The sequence below is a fragment of the Lates calcarifer genome, linkage group LG3, assembly GCF_001640805.2.
Source record: "Lates calcarifer isolate ASB-BC8 linkage group LG3, TLL_Latcal_v3, whole genome shotgun sequence".
In the NCBI taxonomy this organism is placed as follows: domain Eukaryota; kingdom Metazoa; phylum Chordata; class Actinopteri; family Centropomidae; genus Lates; species Lates calcarifer.
The window spans coordinates 17,676,892-17,699,702 of record NC_066835.1 but is presented as its reverse complement, the minus strand read 5'-3'; the positions used below and the strand labels follow the sequence as shown (position 1 = coordinate 17,699,702).

Genomic DNA, 22,811 nt, shown 5'->3' with positions numbered 1-22,811 from the left:
CCACAGATTCAAAACATGATGCAAACTCAGCTCCAGCTCCAAACCTGTGAATACACAGCAGCTGAGAGGCTCTACTGCAGCTGGTTCTGGACATATTTTGGGATGTTGTTGCGACAAGTTTGAGTCACTTTTTCACCACTTAATATTCACGTTCAGGCCTCTGCAGGCTAGAGACATTTTCTAATGCAAATGCAGACTTAGTTTGAAAGTGTAGAGTAAATATGAAGCTGGGTGTGGTTAGAAAGACTGGAAGCAGGGGGAAATAACTAGCCTTATTCTTCCCAAAGAAGAAAAAAATCGAACTAACTGATATCTTGTTTTAACATTTAACATCTGATGATTATTGTCTCAGCAGTGCTGTATCAACAAACACAGAATATCCTTCTCTGCACACCACTAAAGGGTTGCTGCAATCTTCTCTGATCACTTTAAATTGCTTGTTGTTGTGCTGCTAAATGCAAAACCTTAAAATGTTCCCTCTGAGCTTTCTTCACTTTCAGTGAGACCAGTGAGGCAAGGCGACAGGATAATCTCTAATGGAGCAGAGAATTGTTGTGTGGAGATTTTTAGGAAAGCAAACTGACATATCTTCTGACAGATTTTTTTTTTTTTTTTATGTGCTGTGGGGGTTCGTTTTGTCGCCTGTAAGCAGAGCAGCAGCTAACGTTCCCACGAGGAGGGCCTGGGCTAGTTAGTCATTCCTCTGCCTGATGCATGTGACTCTCGAGAAGCACACGACCACACAGCTGCGCTCTGATTGGCCCGGTGGCGGCAGCAGCAATGTTGATGGCAGACGTCCCACGCAGCAGAGAAACAGCAAGTGTCAGTGTTGATAAATACAGCCCACAACCTGACCTTAAGGAAACCACACAGACAACCCTCATGCCTTCTCACCCGTCTGCCCACCTGCTCTCTCTCCTCAACCTCAACATCTGGTGTGCACAGCAGCCGAGGACCTGTCGCTTTGAGTCAAGGACGAGGTCTCCTGAAGGCTGACTAGAGATTTCAATGCACTGTAATATCTGTAATCACTGTAGAAAACGTCCCTAGATGTACAAACGTCTGCAGAATGAAGGCGCTGACATCGAATTAATTACCCACTGAGCTATTATGTCGCTGCTGCAAACCACACCCATAAATAGAGTGGATGTGTTCATAAACATATATAAAGGGAAGTCAGGAGTCAGCAGCTCTTCAAACCGCTTTATGAATCAATGCATGATGCATGACCCGGACCAGACGAACCCTGACTGGAAAAATGATGACGAGGAGAAGAGGGAGGAAGAGGAGGGGAGGGGGGGGGGGTTTACAGTGAATGTACCTCCGGATAGAAGGGGGAAACGGCAGCGGCTTTCCCCACCAGATCTTAAACCGACATCCACACAATCGGTGAATAGTTACGCAGCCGCCTCCGCCCGGTTCTCCGTCAAAAACCTCAAACCTCACAGCTCCATGCTCTGCCAGATACCCGAGGCTGAATTGATGGTATTGTTGCCGCTCTCCTCCTACTTTTTCCTTCTTCCCTCCTCTGACAGCATGAGTGTGACTTTGGTTACAGTCACCTGCAGAGGCCCTCTAATTAAAGGACAATTTATTTTTGGCCTTATTGTCTTGTGTTTTTGGGTGTAAATGGCTGATAGGGACACATTCATGTCCATCCACGTGCTTATCTGACAGGCTCAGATTGTTATTATGGGTGTCTGACAACATTATGGATAAGCTTCCTTCAAAGATGGACTTTTTTATTTAAGAGTAAGATTTTTGTTTATGCAGAAACGTCGCTGTATATCACTACCAGACTCCATTGACAAAAGCAGGGATTTTACCGAGCAGAACTCAGGAGCTGCTGGAATACAGCTGCCTCCATCAGTTAGTTTGTTTGTGTTACTGTGTGATTTCAGTGGTGTAAAAAGTATTCAGATCCTTTACATGAGTAACAGTACCACATGAGAACACAAACAAACAATCTGGTTGTAGCAGCAGTAGATTAGCAACCCCCGTGCTCTGCTCTGTAAAAGCACTGTTTTTGGTCAATGGAGTCTGGTATTGACTAATAGAGATGCTTCTGGATTTCTTAGTGATTTTCTGGTTTTGTTGTGTGTATAAGCAGGTCACGTGTTAAGAGGTTTTCTTAATTTGCTTGTATCTTGTCTATTTGCATGTATTGCAGTGCACTGAGCCCTCTCAGCCACCGTAGTGCTGTACAAAAACATATTCAGAAGTTTATCTGAAGCTAATACGAGGCTTTAGCCACCAAGATTAATTTAATCAAGTAGATTTTTGTCAAAGTTGAAGCCTTTTTAGTTCAATATCTCTTCTTTTGCAGCTCAACAGGGAAACACAAAAAAAACACTGTAACTTTGAGAATTTGTGGATTTTGTTCTCACTTTAATCGAATTAAGAAATCTTCTCATGACTAGGATGAACGTGAGGGATGATCACAGCGAGCAAAACCTGCTTCAGTGTCCATATGATCACCTGATTATTGACCAAAGAGAGACTTGAGTAAGCTCTTCACCTCCGCTGACGTAACCATCATAATAATCCTAACTTTCCCTGCTTGTTACTCTGCTTCTACCAGTTTTTCCCTGAGCGTTTCTACCCTCCCTCTCCCCTCCTTCGTCTCCTTACCCCCCTCCTCGTCTCCCTCCTCTCCCCCCTCTCTCCCCCTCCACATTCGTAGGAGGTTCCAGCAGTAGGACACAAGGCACAACACCTGCAGACCGAGACTCATGCTGCTCTGTTTCCCTGGCAACCCCTACATTGGGCTTTGCTTGTGCAAACCATTAAGCATTGCCAGCTCTGCATAGACACACACATGCAGCTGCACACACGCACACACACACACACACACACACACACACACACACAGAAAAGCGCCCCCACACTTCCACCCTTTTAAGGGTTTCCGGCTGGCCGATGTTTGCTTCTTTTTTTAATTTGAGCAGTTTTTCCAAAGCTTTTCACCTGTTTATTTATTTATTTTTTTTACCTCTAACTCGAGCAGCTTAACTCGCGTCACATTTTCCCCCACAATCACTAAAAAAAAAAGAAAAAAGACCCCCCCCGGGAATGAGCAGCCCCCGTCTAACAGAGGCAGGTTTTGTTGGGGCATTTCTCTGCAGATGACATATATCCTCAGTGTGCATACGATCTCTCCGCCCCCTCAATATGTCATGAGCACGTCTCCAGAATAATGTGACATCCAGCCCCGGCGTCGGTCCTGTTTCACCACCGCAGGGAGAATTTCTTCCACTATTCTGGGTCTCTGCACTGACGTGAGCAGAGGCAAATCCTGCCGGCCCCCACCCTTGTTCCCCTCCACTCACTCCTCTCACTCCTTCATTGTTCCCATCTCCCGACGCCAACGCTCACCTTTCCGAGTTGCCAACATCAATGCTGCTCAACCAAAGTTTCCAGGAAGTGGCTCGGCAGGCCGCACAAGCGCACCTGTGGAGGGAAAAGGTGTGTTTGTGTGCGTGTGTGGAAGAAGGTCACCGTTCGTTAGCTCCAATTTAACTCGGGCTGCCTGAGCCCTTCACTAACGCTTCATTTTGAAAAGTTTAAGCACAATAATTTGACTGATTGGGCAGCGGTCCTTGTTTCTGACCTCCCTCCACCAACTTGAAGCTGTAAACAGGCAGGTCATCTGTCTTCAGGGGGTCGTACGTAAACGGCAGAGTGGGCGGAGGTGGGTTTTTGACGGTGACAGACACAGCACACACCTGCCCTCAGCTGTGGATGTCTGAGGTTGGCAGGCTGTTAATGAACGATGCCTTGATCGCTCGCAGAACATTTTGTCTCCACAGAGCGACGCTCGCAGCACAGGTGATGGGAGGGCGCGCGGCTTTGACGAACGAAGGAGGCAGCACACAAACGCTGGCGCAATTCAGCTGCGTGCACGCGAGAGACCTTTTCTGCACGGAGGCAGGTGGGTGGTGTTAGCTGTGGTATTAGTCACCAACGTCTCATAAACAGGCAAGAGTTTGACAGACATTCAAACTGAGAGTCTGCACGCAGCAAATGGTTTTTAGGTGAGGTGGGAGGAAGAAAGGCTAAAGTGGGACTTCAACAGAACACACAGAGTTAAAAAAAAAATCTGCATCACCAAGCTGCTGCAACACGACCACAGACCGGGTTAAAAACACAGACCTGATATCAAAAGTTCTTTGTGGGCGGTTACATGACCCAGCAGAGAGGGTCTGAACAGGGCTGGACTGTGATCGGAAACACAACTCCAGCTCCTTAACTTTGAGGATTTAACTTTTCTTTGCCTTCCAATGTTGGTCGAGCAAAACAAGCAATTAGAAAACGTCTGCTTTTGCTTTTTTTAGGAGCTGGTGATGACATTTTTCATAATTTTCATAGATTCATTCGATAATGAAACACTGCAGTGCTGATTTTCGACCACGTAATATCACATCTCAAGCATCTGTGAACTAAAACTTAAAAAAAAAAACACACACAAATCAAATGGGTATTAAGTGAATTTAGATGGAGACAAATGCCTACATTCACTCAATTACAGTCATATATAGGCTCAACTGTTTGACCTTTCCACTGCAATAATTAAAAGAGCCTCATCAGGACGAGAAGATTCTTCCAAATAAGGTGTTTGGTTCGACACAGGGCAAATGTCAGCATACACGAGAGGAAACACAAGATAATCTCACTCTGAGAAATGAAAGAGAAACTGACAGGACCAAACTGATCATAACATGTCCAGGATGAAGAGGAGAAACTCTGTCAGTGCTACTGTTAGTAAAGAAAAATACATGAACACTACACTCCTCAGGGCTGCAACTGACAGTACTTTCTTTATCGATTGGTCTGATGATTATTTGATCGGTTATTTGATTAATCCTTTGGTCTATAGAACAGAAAACAGTTCAAATTTGTCACCAACAGTCCAAAATCCAACAATATTCAATTAATCATAAAGTGAAGGAAGGAAAGGGCAGCAAATTTGAGACAAAACTTTGGTCAATTTTGAATGAAAATGGACTTAAAATGATAAATCAGTGATTAAAATAGTTGCCAATGAATTGTCAGTTGATGAATTTAATCGCTCAACTGTTGCAGCTCTGATTCCCAGGTAAATCCAGGTGTGCTGTTTGATTTCAGCATCTGATTAAAATGTTAACAATGTTGGCAACTGCCAATCAAGTTGCAAATATATCTCAATTGATTCATACTCAAGTTACTTCACAACCAAACTGTGACTCAGCATCCGTCAACCTTTAAAAATGTCCAATAATAAAATAGTAATAATGATAATCACACAGACAAGCTGCCATTTGAAACCCTCAGAAATGAGCCGACTGACAAATTGGTTTCCCTCAGAACCAGATGTTGCCAGGTGTTAGGGAGGTTGGGGAGGTTCCCCTACTTGTGGTGTAGTTGCCCCCCTGAGGGCTGATTTGTCAGGGAGCGACCGCCCTCTGCTTAGCAAAAAAAAAAAAAAAAAAAAACCACACTGCAGTTTTTTAGATGCACCTCATGATTAACAGTTCACAGAAAATGGAAAAATGGTGCAAGCTCCTGGTCTCTCTGATAAACACATTTCCCAAACCGCGAACTATGAGCCGATGTGCCTGCCGAGGCAGGAATAGACAGGAATAGACAAAGAAGGAATAGACATTAACCCACATTTCAGGATGGCAAAGTGAGCCACCCATATTCAATCTCATCCACACAAAATATGACCATAAAAATTCCTCCCCTCCCTGTCCCAGGCTATGTCAAAGTGAAAGCTTCTCTGAGGTTACCACCGAGTTTAACAGACATCCCTGAACCAGTTTCAGCCTGTCTGTTGTAGTTACTGTTGCTAAAACCCCGGTTTATTCCTGCCTCTGGGAGAGAAGTTCCCTTTGTGTGAATCTCGCTGCATTCACACACACTGTAATTTGAAGGGACTGTACGGAAACACTGGTTTGGCTGCCTAAGCATGACACAACATGTAAAAATCCATTCGCCGAGGACAGGATGTTAACTCTTTCTCTGCACCTCTCAGGCATTTACAGAAGCGACTGTGTAACTGATTACAAGACACTTCACAGTAACGATGATGGCTACATGACAAATCAAAATGGACACTTCCCCAAGTTCAGCTGTCACACTGGATATAGGAGTCCTTGGTCTCAGATGACAAACATCTTCTGTAAACCTCACCAAAGCAAAGGTTTACACATTAAAAAGCCAACTCAACATATCAAAACAACCAAAACAAATCAGGGTCTTCACTAGAACCTTGAACCAAACAAGCCTTTTCTTAAATCTGAATACAGAGGGCAATAAAATACAAAATGAAATTCATCTTAAACAACCCCAAGATCACAAGACATGCACACACACAAATGCTGCTCTTCTGGTGTTCATTTATATCTGTTCACCTCATCTACTAGAGATAAGGTACCAGTTCTTAGCATTCTCTGTAAATGTTACATGTTGTTCTGTACGGTAATTATCTTTCATTTGAACATAATTTCTAAGCTTTGGTTTCATATAAATTTGTTGTTTCCAGTCCTTTGTATAAACTTTAAATTCTAAGTTTTTGTTTAACTGTATTTATGTTACATTTATGGTTGAAAACGGCAGAAAATGTCAAGTAAATTTCAGAAACTTTCCATGGGAAGTTAAACTGAGGAATTCTGAAAATAATGGATTACAAATTATTAATTTTGTAATTTAGTTTTGTCATAAGCAGACCTGCTGCAAACTAATACAAATTTTAAAAATATAAACATGGTGTCAGCTAGCTTACATTGAGCATATCTGATTTAGCAGCTAGCTAGCTACTGTATAAACACATTTTTATTTATTTTTTGCTCGTTAAACTTATCTGATCCAAACCGAGTTGACAGGATATGGTCTGTGGGCTCAGATGTGGCTGTAGTGAGCTGGACTCTAGAAATTATCCGTGCATGTGATGGAGGAATAACCAGTGCAGGGGAGAAATTCAACTGAATTTGTTTTAAATCTGGTTGTTTTAAAGATTATGCTGTAAAATGTTTTTACTTTCAACTACATTTAAGTTCCCTATTATAGACAATTTTGCAATTTTCCAGTTTACTCCAGTTTCCAACTTTGAAAATTCATGGAATTTTTCAGCCCTAGTTTCACTGTAGGTTATTCCTAAAGATGAAATTAAAATAAAAAATTAAGAATACTGCCTCAACCTCCCGCAGCAAAGGATAGCTGTGTGCACGATCCCAGTTAAAGATCTTTTTGCTCAGTCTGTCTTCCGGCAGCCTCAACAGTTCACCTTTGTTTTACTGTTAAAACACTGTTGTAGCTCCATGAAGCCTGGAAAAGTTTCCATAAAACATTGTTTAGTTCTCCTTTTCCTGAGCTCACACAGCATGTGTTACCGTATTTACTGTTTTTATGACATGTCTGTTTATAACTTTCAACATATTGTTAAATTTGCATGGACATCCAAAGCGAAAATGGACCTTAAAACTGTTAAACCAGACAAAAGAAACACAGAGAATTTCTCAGATTTCAACTTGACTGAGGAGCTCATCACTTACATTCAGCTTTGTACAGTTCAGAGCAGTGACTGAAGCAGTGTTGTGACCCCAAACCACGGTCTCATAAAAAAAGGGGGATTTGGAGATTAGGTCTGACACAAAGCACAAGGCCAAGGCATGAAGAGGCATCACAAACCTCTCTGACCTTCATTATGAGACACCAGTCAAGGCCAGAAAAGCCCGACTTGTGCTGTGGCTTTAAAGCATCAAACAACAAGGATAGTGCTGATTCTGACCCTGCATATTTAACCACAGTCAGCGGCCGGGGGTCATATGCACGGTTGATCATTGACAGGAAACTGCTGTCAGTTCAGTTTGTTGCAAATTATTGAGGCGGTGAAAATCACCACAAGATCCTAACTGACTTCATCCTCTCCGATTTTTGGCTCCTGACAACAATTTTGCACCTGCGTAAGGCAAAATAAATCCAACGTCCTTATAAATTAGACTCATAAACATTAATCAGGTTAGTGTAATAAGATACACAAACTCGGAAACATCAGCTCGGCGAGGGATGTCGGGACGGATGGGAAACTCCATCTCAGTCTCCCTGCATCGGCTTTACAGGGTAAACATTTTCCACCTTGTTAAAGTAACCTGTCCTTTCACTGCAGTTGTTCACCATTTATCACACAGCATGTTCTCCACTTAAATAAAGGGGGGGGGGTTTGGGAGCCCTTTTTATAAGACAAGAGGAATGCAGAGTCAGTTCTATAAACACTGGTGTCGCTAACATGTCTGGGCATTTTCAGGGGCACCTCGAGGAGCAGGAGATGGATGGCAGACGCAGGGAGAGAGGGTGTCGCCTGGATGAGGAAAAACTGACCACATGCGTAAAAGTGAACATTGTCAGGACGTTTAATAAACTGCACTCGTTTCTAAATCTGTGTTTTAACTCCGGGTCACAGTTTTCCGACTAACTCGGCCTGTGATCCGTTTTAAAATGGCCGCAGCGATGAAAAGCAGCACAAGTGGAATCCAGAATGACATTACTAAGTCTTTAAAAGCACAACACATATTTACAGAAATGGTATTAGTGGGAAAACAAACAAACTGAAGCAGCTTTAACTAGAAACAACTCAAATGCCACTTTTCCACCGACATGGAACCAGTTCAGTTCCAGTTCATGCACCTAAATTTGAACCATTTGAACCAAAAATAAATAAATAATAACAGCAGCTAATCAGTGCAATCCACCGTTACGCATTTCTACTCAGGTAGGATGTCCTGCTCTACTCACGTCATTGGTACTGCTTTATATATGAGGCAACTCTGGGCCTGTTCCCATGTTGTTCATGCGTCTGCGTCACACAGAGAAGTGCTGGACGATACTCTCTGTGCTTTCTGTACAGAAACTGGAAAAAAAGGCCTTTGTGTTTTCTGCACATTTGGCAAACTGTTTGGTCACTGTTTTTAATTTACCTGGTTACAGAGCTGAAACTTGTGGCTTCCTTGTTCCTGTTTTTTCTTGAGTTTGTCTTTTGTTGTGTTCTCTGTCTGCAACTTTGTGTATTTATTTGCTGCCTGTCTCCCTTTAAAGAGATTCTTCATCTCGGTGGGACTCTGCTGGTTAAATAAAGCTGAAATAAAAAATAAAAACACATCCTCCATTAAAGACACCTCCATGATTTGAGTGGCTCTGCTCAAAACTGGTAGAAACATGAGCTGGTTCACCGGATCGCTCCAAGAACCCTGAACGGATACAGTTCAAGAACCACTGAAATTTCTAAATTAAAGTGCTTTTTAAATATTTATTTTCTACTTGAAAACGTTTGTGTTTCTAGTCTAGACAGACACCTGCCTTCACCTGTGTCCGTGTTAAAGATGGCCGACATCGTTCCTTCATCACTTTATCATAGTTTTTTACTGCTGACCGCTCTCTGTGCCGGCGCCATTACAGAGGATGAAAAGGACAATTTGCGGCTGCTCTTCTTCACCAGATCTAAAAAAAAAAAAAAACTGACCACCCAGGACAAACCACGTAATGTTAGTGTCTCTGGGTGTCACCTATAATTCAGAAATATGACTTATGGCTATTCTCTTACTTCAAGCACAACCGGGGGCTCTATTTAAACTTGATGCATACTCTATATTCTTATTAATTTCATGACAGCACACTTATTATTAACGTGTAGATTTTTGTAGAAGGTGTACACGCAGTTAAAGACTTCACTAAAGAGAAATGTATTAAAAAGAGATTTTATTCTGCTCATCATCAGTGAGTATTGATGTGTTCTGCTTCATGTTAGAGTCTCTATACATTGTGGTTTTCAGTTGAGATTTTCTAGATACAGGTATCTTAAAATAGATAACTAAATCATGAATATTTCTTACCTTCTTGTCACTCGGGGTGTTAACAACACAACCTTCATTGGAAGAAAACATTTTCAAAAGGTGATTTCACACTTTTTTCTCTTCTCGCCTTTTTTCGTGTTAATGGAAGCAAAATCTTACAGCTGCAGTCTTTCAAAAAATATTATGCCATCAGAAATCACTTCCAGCTATTTTTAAAAACATTTCCCTTAAATTCTGAGGTAAACAACTTTAATTTCTGGAGTAAATCGCTGTATTTAAAAGGAGTTTTGTTACACTTTACATGCTCTTTTTTCTTCTATATTTCACCCTGACATATTATTGACATTCTGTAAAAAGCTAAAATTGTGCAGTTTGAAAACTGTAATTTGTATGTGGAAAATAACGTGAACGTGTTTTTAAGCTACGTGAACCACAGACCTTGTTTTCTACTTAAATGGAAACCCCAGCGAAATTCTCTGTGGGTTGTCATAGGTGTAAAGCACGCCCAGTAAGGTGGTTAGGGGGCCCTGAATCTTTAATCTCACTTTTAATCAGTGAGAAACATTAATGACAGAAAATAAAGAGGGTGGACTTGAACTTTTACTTTACCCCTTCAACTGTACGTGTTAGGAAGTCTGAATACTGACAGACAAATCAGAACAGGAAGCTGCCGCAGAATAAAGGAAACCACCTAATAATATTAAAAAGACAGGTCTATAGGGTGCAGGACAGGTGACAGGGACTGTGTCTGAGCGAAAGGGGAAACCGCTGTGTATCCCTCCTGAGCTGCTTAGAGACCAGCTGTTTGACAAAAGTAAACAGAGACTCAAGAGGACGGGGGACAGGAGTTCCTAACTTCCTGCATTGTTGCCCACAAACTGCGTCATAGGATCATTCCTCACACACACACATACACACACACTGCAGCAGTTTATAACCTGACACAGCAGGGTTAGAAAGCATTTGGAGGCTTGTGAAAACCGGCATTAACGATTACAAAATGTTTGTAAAAGTAAGATATGAGTGAGTGTTCACCTTTTATTTTAACGAGCTATCAGGTTCCATGAATGAATCTCACAACTGTCCCTTGAGGGGAAAGGATTCATTGAGCACCTAAGAGCAGGGTTTTCTCTCCTTACGTCTCAGGAGAGAGAGAAAAAAGGAAAAAGATGGGGGGGGGGGTCAGAGAACAACGAAAGTACGCCGCTTAAAGCAGCCTACGATCTCTCTGTTATTGTGTTTATAGTGTGCAATGGTTTATTATGATTCAGATAAAAATACAGCCAGGAATGTTCTCCCGGAGTAACCCAGAGATTCATCACAAACAAATCAGACTCTCAGTTCCTTCCTCTCTGCTGTTTGTTTTCATCGGTTCACTTTTTAATTCATCTCTACAGTTTCACACTGAGTTCCCAGTTTATTAGATACATGTGTACAATCTACAACAATTGTGGTTTATAAACATTAAGCAGGATCACTGTGATGTTTGCACTGAATTATTTTATTTAATCATCACATATTAGTCTTTGTTTTACACATTAAAGAGTTGGTGGTTGTGTAGTGCTTTATTCCCCCTTTGAACATCAGTTAGATTATTACTTAAATTTATTTTACATATATTTGCTGATCATGATTTATATTGATTTTGGAAAATGTCACAGTATTGATCACCCATCACCCAGCCCTGTTTTGAATATTCTGTCGCCCTCATTTCACACAGTGCAGACCTGCAAAAGTGACTGCAGTGTTGTTGAGCTGAAACAATCAGTCAATTAATCGATTAATCTGCAACGATTGTGATCATTTAATCATTTCAGTCATGTTTCAAGCAAAGAATAGTAAAACACTGCTAATTCCAGCCTCTGAAATGAGAAGCTGTCCTGCTTTTCTTTGGCATAAATCACAAATCTGTGAATTCCCGTTAGAACATTCGAAGACGTGATGTTCAATAGCTTAATCAAGATTAATCATATAAATGGCAGATAATCAATAATAAAATAATCTTAAATTGCAGCCCCAGTTGAACTACCACCTCTCTGTCACAGTAACAAAAGAACACGGTGACTATGAGCACCACTCAAGACATCTAGAGCTGAAATGATTAGTGGATTAATCAATTACTCCATTTAATCTGCAGTCATTTTGATAACTGATTCATCATTTAAATGATTTCTAAAGCGGACATGAGGATTTTATGCTTTTCTTTGTCACACATGATAGTTAAGTGAATATTTTTGGGGTTTTAAATTGTTCAGACAAAACTAGACGTGTGAATACCTTTGATTGGGCCTGTGGGAGATTATAAAAGACAAAATGATTAACTGATTAATAATGAAAATAATGTTAGTTGTAGTAGATCAGTTGTTTTATTAGTTAGTAAAGTACAGCAGATGTCAACGGTGCCACGTTAGTGATTTAGTTTTTTATTTGTATGTAGCCTGAACAACAACAACGAACAACCAGACAACAGGAATAAATATAAAGTGACAGGAGGGAAGAAGCCTTGTGCTTATACGATGTGCCTACACTCAACTTTAGAAAGCAACACATGATTTAACCAGGAAAAACCTCTGTTCTCTCTGATGCAACACCACCACTAACTAATGCCTCTTTCCACTCTCACAGTGACCGTCAACAGCAGCATACCACCTTAAATTCACCTGACAGGTGTCAACGGTGCAGTCAGGTCAGGTTGGTGTCAATAAAACAATTCACTCTTTGTACCCCCCCAACAGAATGAAGCGTGTCAAGTCAGATTTCAGCCGACTAGGTGGGAAAGTGTTGGTGTGGTTTCTTTTTTATACCAGAGTCAAACCGCTGCCAAGCCTCCGAGGCAGAAAAGACCCGAGAAGAGGCTTCCCATCACGCAGCCAAAACTCAGACGACTAAATTAAATACCACCTTTGCATCTGTGCTAAGTTTAATCACTGCTGTGTTGTTAAGCAAAGAAAACATTGTGTTAAAGGTTCGTTTAGCTTCGAGCAGAGTGTTTTTAAAGCTAATCTTGGGCATGAAACGTCATCATGTGATGGCTTTAGGGCAGCATGAGGAGGGTTTCCAGGAAAAGACATTCTCCACAGCAGCGTTTAAGCATGTGATAGCATGCCATGCAATTAGCATTTCCTGTCTGATGAAGGAAACGCCTTGAGTGCAGAGCCCGGGGAGGAGAGGTGATGAACTGGGTCAAAAGGCACAACAAGACGCCAAACAAGTGTCTCAACAAGTTATCGGAGGATGAGGAAGTGAGCTGGGTACTCCCCACAACACACAGAGATTTCACCAGAAACGGGGGAAGGCACATTAGTTCACACGTCTGACACACACTGACAGGAGGCCTCTGCAGGAAGTGACTATAAACATCCATCTATCTTAATGGAAAGTCAATCAAATGACCACAAACAACGTCAAAATGAGAAGAGAGAGACACAAAACAGCCACAAAGAGACGCAAGAAAACAATATGAAATGACCACAGAGACACAAAAAGCCACATAGAGATGCAAACCAACATCAAACAGACACAAAATGACCACATAGACTCAAAAAAACAACATAGAGATGCAAAACAATGTCAAAGAGACACAAGACAGCCACAAAGACTCGCAATACACCATTACAGAGACACAAAATGACCAGAGATGCAAAACGACATTTAAAAAGAAACAAAAAGCCACAAAAAGACGCAAAATAACATTGAAGAGATAAATGGGTGCAAAGAGATGTGAAAAAGACACATAAAAGCACAACAAAGAGAAGCAACAAATGCAAAATGAGCACAAAGAGATGCTAAATAATTGCAAAGATATGCACAACAAGAACAAAAAGAGACACAAAATGACCACAAAGAAACGCCAGATGCGGGACGCAGGATAACAACGACACACAAAAACACAACAAAAAGAAGTAACAGATGCAAAACAAGCACAAAGAGACGTAAACCAACATCACAGAGACACAAAATCACCACAAACAAATGAAAAATGTCAAAGAGAGAAAATGAGTGCGAAAAGACACCAAACAGCCAGAAAGAGATGAAGAACAACCAGAAAGAAATGCAAAAGCACAACAAAGAGAAGTAACAGATGCAAAACAAGGACAAAAGAGACACAAAACATCACAGAGACACAAACTGGCCACAAACAGATATTAAAATCTCTGTAAAATTATTACAGAGATGCAATCAACGTCAAAGAAAGACAAAACAGCATTAAAGAGACGATCCGGTACCAAGATATGTGAAACAACTGAGAAGAGACACAAACTGACAACTACAAGACCCTCCACATTCTAAAGTTTCTCCTCTGAATTAAGGATCATCCATCCCAATCAAATTACTGCCAATTATGCTCTTTTCTCATCTAGATTTTTTTACCCTCAAATAAAAAAAAAATCCCAAATCACTGCAGCAGCTGCAGAGCTGTTTATCTGCTCCATGAGAAACAAGGGAACAGTCACCATTAAAAATAGAATCAAGTATCATTTGGCTGCCGTTTCTCTCGTCCTCTGTTGGGCGATGTAATGTACTGTTCTAAAACTTAATTATTTATGTTGTTTGGCCAAGTAAGCTCAATGAAAAAGAAAAAAAAACAGCGCACAGGAAGTGTTTATATGATAAATAAACAGAGGGACTCTGGCTGGCTCCTCACAGACATGAGGAAATCTGCTCTGTGGATCGACTGCTGGGGAAATGGCAGTGATGCACATTTTCACACCCAGCATGTATCGCTGCAAAATTCAGAGATCTGTGAACTGCAAACGTCTGTTGACACGTAAATCTGTCATTTCTCAACATAACACGAAATCCCTCAAGCCAATTGGTGCTCTGCATTAGCATGGAAAGATGCTGTAACTTCAATATGCTTCGATATGCTGTCAGCCCTGTTTCATTCAGTGTGTGCTTCTGATGCGTCTTGTTGCGTTTCTGTTGATTTGCTGCTGCAGGAGGATCATTAAAGATTCACCTCGCTGGCCTGTTTTCTCACACACATTCATAAAAAACAAATATTGGTTGAAATTCTCGACTGCGTTTGACACCTCACGAGAGACTACAGCCACTGTACGACCACATTACAGATGCTGAGGGAGATCAGTGGCGAACCATGCAGCCACAGCCTCTACATGCATTTATAAAGACAAATAAAAGCCAGAATCGACTCTTTGTTCAGCTGCACCATCTCCACCTGCGCTTTATCTTAACTAAGTTGACAGGAATTGAAGCTTTGTCGCCAAGAATTACATTTCTTCCTTTCCTGTCAGACAGTTGGAAGCGACCAGAGTCATCAGTCGTCATGAATTTATTCCTCCGAGGCGGCAAAACACCTCACACAATCGTTCAGAAAATGCTGCAGGTTGAACTGCACTCTAAAAGAACTTGAAAACACTTGCTAGCTTAGCAACTTTTAAGCTACAAACGACCCCTGATGCTCTCTCTCCACTTTGACAACAAATCTAATTTAAAGAAAACGATATAGTCTTATATTTGAGCCCATTTGATACAATGTCAACCAGTTCTTCAGGTGGAGTGCATTTTGTTTTGATACTCCGAAAGAACAACGACAACAGAGGCTTTCCTACGAGCGTCCATGTTTTTCTAACTTCTCAACTTGAATGTGGTCAACACCTCAACAGTTCAGATCATCACAAATGTAAAACAATTCAATCTGTCACAAGCCATCGGAGTAAATACCAAAGAACAACTTCCTGCTTCCATCTCTCTAACCTTTACACCTTGTTTTTACACAGTCGTACTACGTTCAAACCAAAGTTGTGTTTGAGCTCACAGCTGCTGCATCAGGATATAATAATGTATGTAAGAGGACGACAGCAGCAAATGGAGGCAACACAACAAACTTATTTCACCATCTCAAAGCTGTTGCAGCCAGAGACAACAGAGAAACGATGAGAAGCTGCACTGGTGCAGCTGAACATGAAGTAATTTTCAGTATTTCATCGAATCACCATGACTGTCATTACTGCAAAAACAACCTGACAGAGACAGAAGACCACCTGCTCTCATTCAAAACTTCCACAGTCCAAGTATGAAGGAAATAATGACTATTTTGAGTCAAATAATATGTCTCAGGCCAAAAACACATAGTGATCTAAGTGCTTTGTTGTCAAAAGAGGCAGCTGAGACTCAACATCCAAAAATCAGGTGACAGGAAGTAAAAAAAAAGGTCCAGACTCACCTTTTAAATTTTTCGGGTTGTTCTGCTTGGTGCGTGGCATCTTTCTGCCTCAGTTCACAGTTGCATCTTGGAGAAAGCTGGACGTTGAGATGAGCCGACGACTCCTGAGTCACAGTCTGTGTTCATCTAAAAAGAAAAAAAAAAAAGAACACATATATGTAGTGAGAACCCAGGCTACAACATGAACTCCACAGATCAATAAGGCACTGTGCCGGCCTCGCAAGTCTCCCTCTGCTCTCACTTGGCAGCTGTCAGGGAGTCCAGGACAGAGCCGCTGATTGAGTTTATTCCTCAAACAGGTGCCCCCGGCCAGACTTTTCATTTCAGGCCTTCTTCTCCTCTCTCTGAGTAATAATGTGCAGTGCAGACCCGGGCCACTGTCAGTGGGAGGAGGTGAGAATAATGTTGTATGTAACCTCTGCAGCAGCTGCTATCTGCCACTCTGATCTCGAACAAGGAGGTGGAGGATCAGCTTCTGTTTATGGGAAACCGTCTTGATTGACATGTCAGCCACAGATGACAAACAACGCAAACAATAAGGTCGCGTGTGTGTGTGACGAAGGCTTGGGAGCAGCCACGTCGAGGTTAACTATCAGAGAAACCTCCCCGCTGGAAGTTTAGATCACTGCAGAAAGTCAAAAAAAAAAAAAACATCAGAGGAGAACCCACCTTCACATGCGGAAAATGCTCTCAATCTGACTTCCTTTTGATGCCCTTTCGCAGAAAGAAGCTTAATATAGATTTCATGCAAATTCTGGTTTGGTTGAAGCAACATGAGGGCGCACAAAAAAATTAAAAAATAAACATAAAGGTGGGTGTTGGAAGTTAAAATGTTGCCAAGATGTCAAACCCACAGACCTGCAAAAGCTTGCATGCATAAACAACCACAGGAGAAAACAGCTCACCTCTGCACTGGCAGAAAACCACTGATAAATATCTAATTTCACCATATTTTTTAAAGCTTTCTTGCCCTTGCATCATCTCCACAATGTCCCTACAACACATCTACCCCTGCTGGAGCCATGCACGTTGCAGGGAGCAGCAGTTGCTTTAGGAATCAGCCTTTGTCCCCCCCCCCTTCTCCCCTCTCTCTCTCCTCACCAATATTACATAACACTTACTACAACTGGATGATGATTTTTCTCCATTTCTCCATACACTTGGTACATGTGGCGCTAGAGCAATGACATCATCTCACGGTGGATTTTCGGTGTGGACTCGGCGCCTGCACCACCAGGTCGCGCGAAAAAAAAAAACACATCCAGGTCGAGTTGAAGTCACACGACAGAAACATGCACGAGATCCTCCTCACCTGGCTCCTTCAGTGGTGCACATCACAGTTACGGTTTGCAGGTTCGACGGCGCGGGTCGAGTCGGAGAAGGAGGAGGAGGGAGACGTGCACATTCTCTCTGGCGTGTCTGTCAGTCGGTCTGCCAGCCTGTCTGCTTGTCTGTGCGTGTGCGTGTGTCTATGTGCGTGCACAGACATTTGAGGAAACACCCTGATACTGACAGGAGAGAGGCGATTCTGCGCTGTAACGCTATGTCCTTAACCCAGTCAGGGCTGGCATGCACTTGCAGGTGACTAATGATTTCCGCTCACACCTGAGGATCAGCCAGAGGCGTCATGTAGAAAAAAAAATAAAGGCAGGAGCATCAGCAGCGGAAGTGCACGCACAGTCACGCATTGGCGGTGTCTGAGAGTGTGTGACATGATTAATAAGACTTATCAGATATCAGAAAATATCAAGGCAGAGCGATGCAGAGGTGGAGGTTTTTTCCAAGTTCACCCGGTGCAATTATGATAAACACACACAGAGAATGGAGTAATAATTGGGATTTAACTGCATGCAATGAAGTCAGCAAAAACAATGCGTGGGAATAGCGTATTTTGTGCCTGTTGCAACACGTGAACGCCCTGTAAGTGAGGGAGGAGCCAGGGAAAACCCCCTCACTGTCTCTGCAACAGCGCTCGAATGGGACGCTCCCCCCACCCCCACCCCCCACGATCCAACAAAACCCCTCCACCGCTAAACACCACCGCCACCACTAAACCTTTCAGCCGTGCACACTTACCACAACATGAACACACACTCAAAACAAATGGGCTTACCTAAAAGAAACGGAGCAACAAAGAGCGTGGAGAGAAGCACAAGTTGTGGCTCCGTGTGAAGAGCCACCGTGGATTTCTGCTGCAGAAGTCACAACAACACTGCGCCAAAAATAAAAAAAATAAAAAAAACAGCCGCTTCACCTGCCTCCAAAGTGGACTCAAAAGACCCCCTTCCTCCCTTCAAAGTTCACGACGAGAGACACGCACATAAACACGCACGACACGGCGGACAAGCGATACAAGCATGTCCGACTCCGGTGAGGCTGCAGCTACCCGACAGCGACCTATATCACAGTGACAGAGAAACCCGGTCCGGCAGCGGCTGTAGCTGGAAACGCGCGCAGGAAAACCAAACGAGCGCACTCAAGACTGGATTTATTCATACTCACGGGTGCAGGTTTAGGTACTGTCAGGGCTGTAACACACCTTTTTAGTGTAAGGAGAGAGATAGCGATGAGGAGAGGGGAGCGGAGGGGGGGTGCAGCTCTATATTTTCTCCCTTCACCTTGTCGCTCACTTTCTATTGCAGGAAACAGACAGGCCCACTGACGTCAACGGGGGTCCCGTCTCCGCCCCCCAGCCATGGGGCGTCCTCTCCGGGCAGCGGGGGGTTCCCGACGGCCGCCGCGACTCCTCGTATGGATGTTTCACCCTCCTCTTCTTCCGTATTTGCCGAGCGACACCTCCTCTTCCTCCTCCTCCTCCTCCTCTTCTCGCTGCAAAAAGAGCGTTCACGTCCGTTGGTAAGGAGCCGCAGAGTGGTGTCGTCCGTCGCGGCTCCCCCCTGCCGGACCCCCACACCACCCTCTCCTCTGCACATAGTTTAGGACTGACGGTTTTCCCGGAGGTTCCTTGTTGTCAGGTCACGTTGTGCCCCTCCGCCACTACCGACCGGGCTTTCCCATGCACGAACCCGCAGCAGGGACACAACGGCGGGTTCTTTTTCTGCTGCAAGGACCGCGGTTGTAAATAATAAAGATGGATGATCTGTTGCCTCCGCTGGTGCCAAACAATAAGTCGTTTAACTGCACTTCAGTAAAACAGAGTTATTTTACGGGATTCGTGCTTGACCTGAACATTTCAACAAGTTAAATTTAAGCATTTTAAATACATTTTTAACAACACATTAGATTAATATAATGCCTGTTGCACGATACCCCAGCTAAAGCATGAAGTATTGTCAGCAGGGGAGTGATTTATTACCAAATATATGAATTTATTGACATTTATATCACATTAGACTCTGTACTTTGCCGCAGTTTATAACAATAACCTGGACAAGCAGGAGAAAATGGATGAATGGATGGATGCATTAACCTTTTTTAAAAAAAAAAGTACTAATTAATTAAAGGATGAAATATGAATTATGTATAAGGTCATAGGACTGGAACAAAAGTGTTGGGGATTTCCAGACAGTATTTCTGAACATTAGATAGAAAAACATTTCATAACATCACTGCCTACTGCAGGCTAGAACATCTAGTATTTACAACATCTGTAAATTACATTTGAAGGACTCACAGATACTCTGATCAGGTGGGGTTCAGTTTAACAGGTAGGCTTACAATCCAAATACTGTCTATCAGCTTATATTAATTTAATTCCCAAGGGAAATATACAGTTCAGATCATATATTTATATTTATTTTTATTTTTGAAGTGCAGTTACTACTTCAAGTTTATGCAGTAATTTTAATGTAGGTGATTTAATTATTGATTCTTTCAGGGAGGGAACAAAAACAGTAAAACAGGCAGAATGAGATCTGAGTTTAAATTCAAATAAATTTAAATAAATAAATTATATAAATAAATTATATAAATATAATAAAAATTTTTTACAAGGTACTCCAATAAAAACAGAAATAAATAACATTTAATAAAATAAATATATAAATGCTTCAGTGCTTTCTTTAGTATCCAAACGTTATAATACGATGATAAGGAGTAGTAATTGTTAGTAGCAGTAGTAGTGATAGAACAGTTGTACCTGTGCTAATAGCAGCTGACATGCCAATGGTTGTCTATCAAAATAAAATTGACCACATTAAATTATTATATTGTCCTGATGTTATTATTATTGTTACTGGTAGTACGAATAGTAGCTGTAGTAGTTATACAAGTAGTAGAAGCAGTAGTGACTGTTCTTATACCCCTGACATGTTAACCTACCGATCTAGATACAGAGCCACTTTGCATACAACCAATCACAACACTTAATTCTCAACGTCATTTGCATACACTAATAACCTCTCCCTTGAGGGAATGGTTAGCTAACAACCAGCTGTTAATCAGTCTAAAATACAACAAGGACAAAGGAGCAGAAAACTGTGCTGGTTAATATCATTGTGCAGGCTAGCTAGCTGTGAGCTAGTTAAGCTAGCCAGCAGGAGCGCCGTGAACAGTTGGAAAACTGAGCTGCAAGTGTAAAGATCGGCTATTTTAGATGCTGAAAAGTGTTTAACGTGTTCTTCATTGTCACTGCCAACATTCAACAATCAGTCCCAGTAATCTGCAGTTAGCAAAGCAGCTACTTTGGTTACTTTACATTGTGTCCCCGTGCTCCTGCAGCTCAGCTATCAATAGCTATAAATCTTTTCCTCCTTTCATTAACAGAATAAAGTTAGCATTAGCCCATGTTTGTAAATCACGTTTTAACCATTTTCTAAATGCAGATGGGGTCTCCCCAACATATAAAAAACAGATTTACTGTCATTCTTTTTAAGGCAGGTGTTTTGAAGGATTACACCACATTTAGGATAAAACGTTTACAGCTAATGGTGGAGCACATACAGTAAATGTGGGCACCTGTACCTATACTATCCTATCTTCTCCTTTTAATACATACCCAAATAAACACATCTGCAGTAGCTATTAATGCATTTGAGATAATCTGCACAAGCATCAACATACAATAATTACTGACTTTATTTCACAGTAAAAGACGACTGAATGAGACTGGAAATTTATCTGCAGATGAATTAATTTCCAACAAGAGCTAACCCAGTCTGTTCATACACATTAGTGTTAAAATCAAATCTTTCCTGTCTTCCTCTTCTCTTTTGATAGTCTGATTTTACTTTTTAAAATTACTTCAGTGCTTCAAAGTTCACCTGAAGTCATTTATACTGAATTGCTGAAAATATAAATTTTTAAATAGATGAAAGCAAACTTTTTGAGGGTCCTCTGTAGGTTTGGGGCTGGAACTCCACTATTCTCACGTTTACACCTAAAGGCTGATATGAAGAATATTTGTAAAATAGATCTTTATACTTTTTGTCTTGTATTCATTTCTATAGGCCAAGTCAAACTCTGCATCTGAAAACACATTTCAGAGTCAAATGTGCTCAGTTACGTTTCAAAAATGACCTTTGTGACTTCACACTTTTTTTCTACACTTGTGTTTCCCCAGCTTTAACTCATATTTTCCACAGTAGCTTTAGCTTAACACACCGTTCAGTGTTTAAAGCTAATGACAAGAAACCTATGCGAACACAGAGGGAAATTTTACCTCTTGCTGAGTTTCTCCTTTCTTTCAATAAACATGTGTGAATACTATGAAACAAGGCCACAACATACACTGCAGCATGCTCCCACAGCCCACTCAGTTGTTTAAAAAAAGGCCTGTGTGTGAGATGATTTGCTTTGAAACAATTTTATTTTTGTGTCATTAGCAGCAGAGCATAGAGAAGCCTGGGTGCTCTGTTTTTTTGTCAGGTGCCAAGACACCATGCTGTTGTTTTTATCCTGTATAGCTCAAACTATGACCACCTTGCGTGTGAGTTGGTCCAACTATGACACATCACCAAATGAAAAAGGTCAGGCTATTTTTGGCCACATAGAAACGGCTGTCAGATACAGTAAATACGTGAATAAAATCGAAAGTGTTCACCCAGCAGCCACAACACAATCCCGGTATAATTAGCACATTATCTAGCACATTATATATTACAAGATATTTCTGTTTTAAAAAAGGCTCATTTGTATTGGATTTAATCTAAAGTGCAGGAGCAGCTGACCCAGATTTTAAAACTAAACTGCAGCCTGAACGGTTTCTAATTTTTCACATCAAGTCAGTAGCTGCAGTTGCTGCAAAAAAAAAAAAAAAATGGCTGCGAGAAATACACTGTCACCCAGAGAAACTTTACTGCAGTGAGGCAGATCTACCCATTAATAAGTGATTGTGTGACAGCCGCCCACCACCACCATCATATCACAGGCTTCCTGCAGACTGCAGAGAGTGGGACTCCTGGCTCAGTCGAGCTTTATGACTCACCTGTTTCAACTGCAACAACTTTAAATGGCACATTTGAATAGTGGAAGATTTTTTTTACTGCTCGAATAAGGAACGAGGTGTCGTCTTTTCGCAGCCAGAGATCTGAACATTGGTGCAGCGTTTCTGTCCGTGTGTGTGTGTGTGTGTGCGCGGTGGTTTATTTTGTATGAATGAACGAGGGGGCGTCTCTAACTTGATGCATGTGAAGGTGATTCAGTTCCTCTCTCGCAAATAAACAAGGAGTTTTTTGACCAATTAACATCAACTAAAATGGCAACTGTTGTCACCGAGGCTTCTCATTTTTGTCTATGAAACATTTGCATTCACTTCTGTTTGTCTGCATGCCCACGTAAAAATGTAGATGTTTTTGTTTTTTCAATGCAGGATGAAAAAGGAACGGAGGGGAAGTGTG

The 22,811-nt window shown here is 41.8% G+C and overlaps 1 protein-coding gene across 1 annotated transcript in view; it reads right to left on the bottom strand.

Moving 5' to 3' along the window:
• The window catches only part of hivep1 (HIVEP zinc finger 1), a 54,700-nt gene extending 36,758 nt beyond the window's left edge, over positions 1–17,942 (bottom strand). Inside the window, 2 exon segments of the mRNA XM_051068210.1 lie at positions 16,015–16,140; positions 17,327–17,942. Coding sequence (XP_050924167.1) covers positions 16,015–16,054 — 40 coding nt within the window. The 5' untranslated portion in view covers positions 16,055–16,140; positions 17,327–17,942.
• Between the last annotated feature and the right edge of the window lie 4,869 nt (positions 17,943–22,811).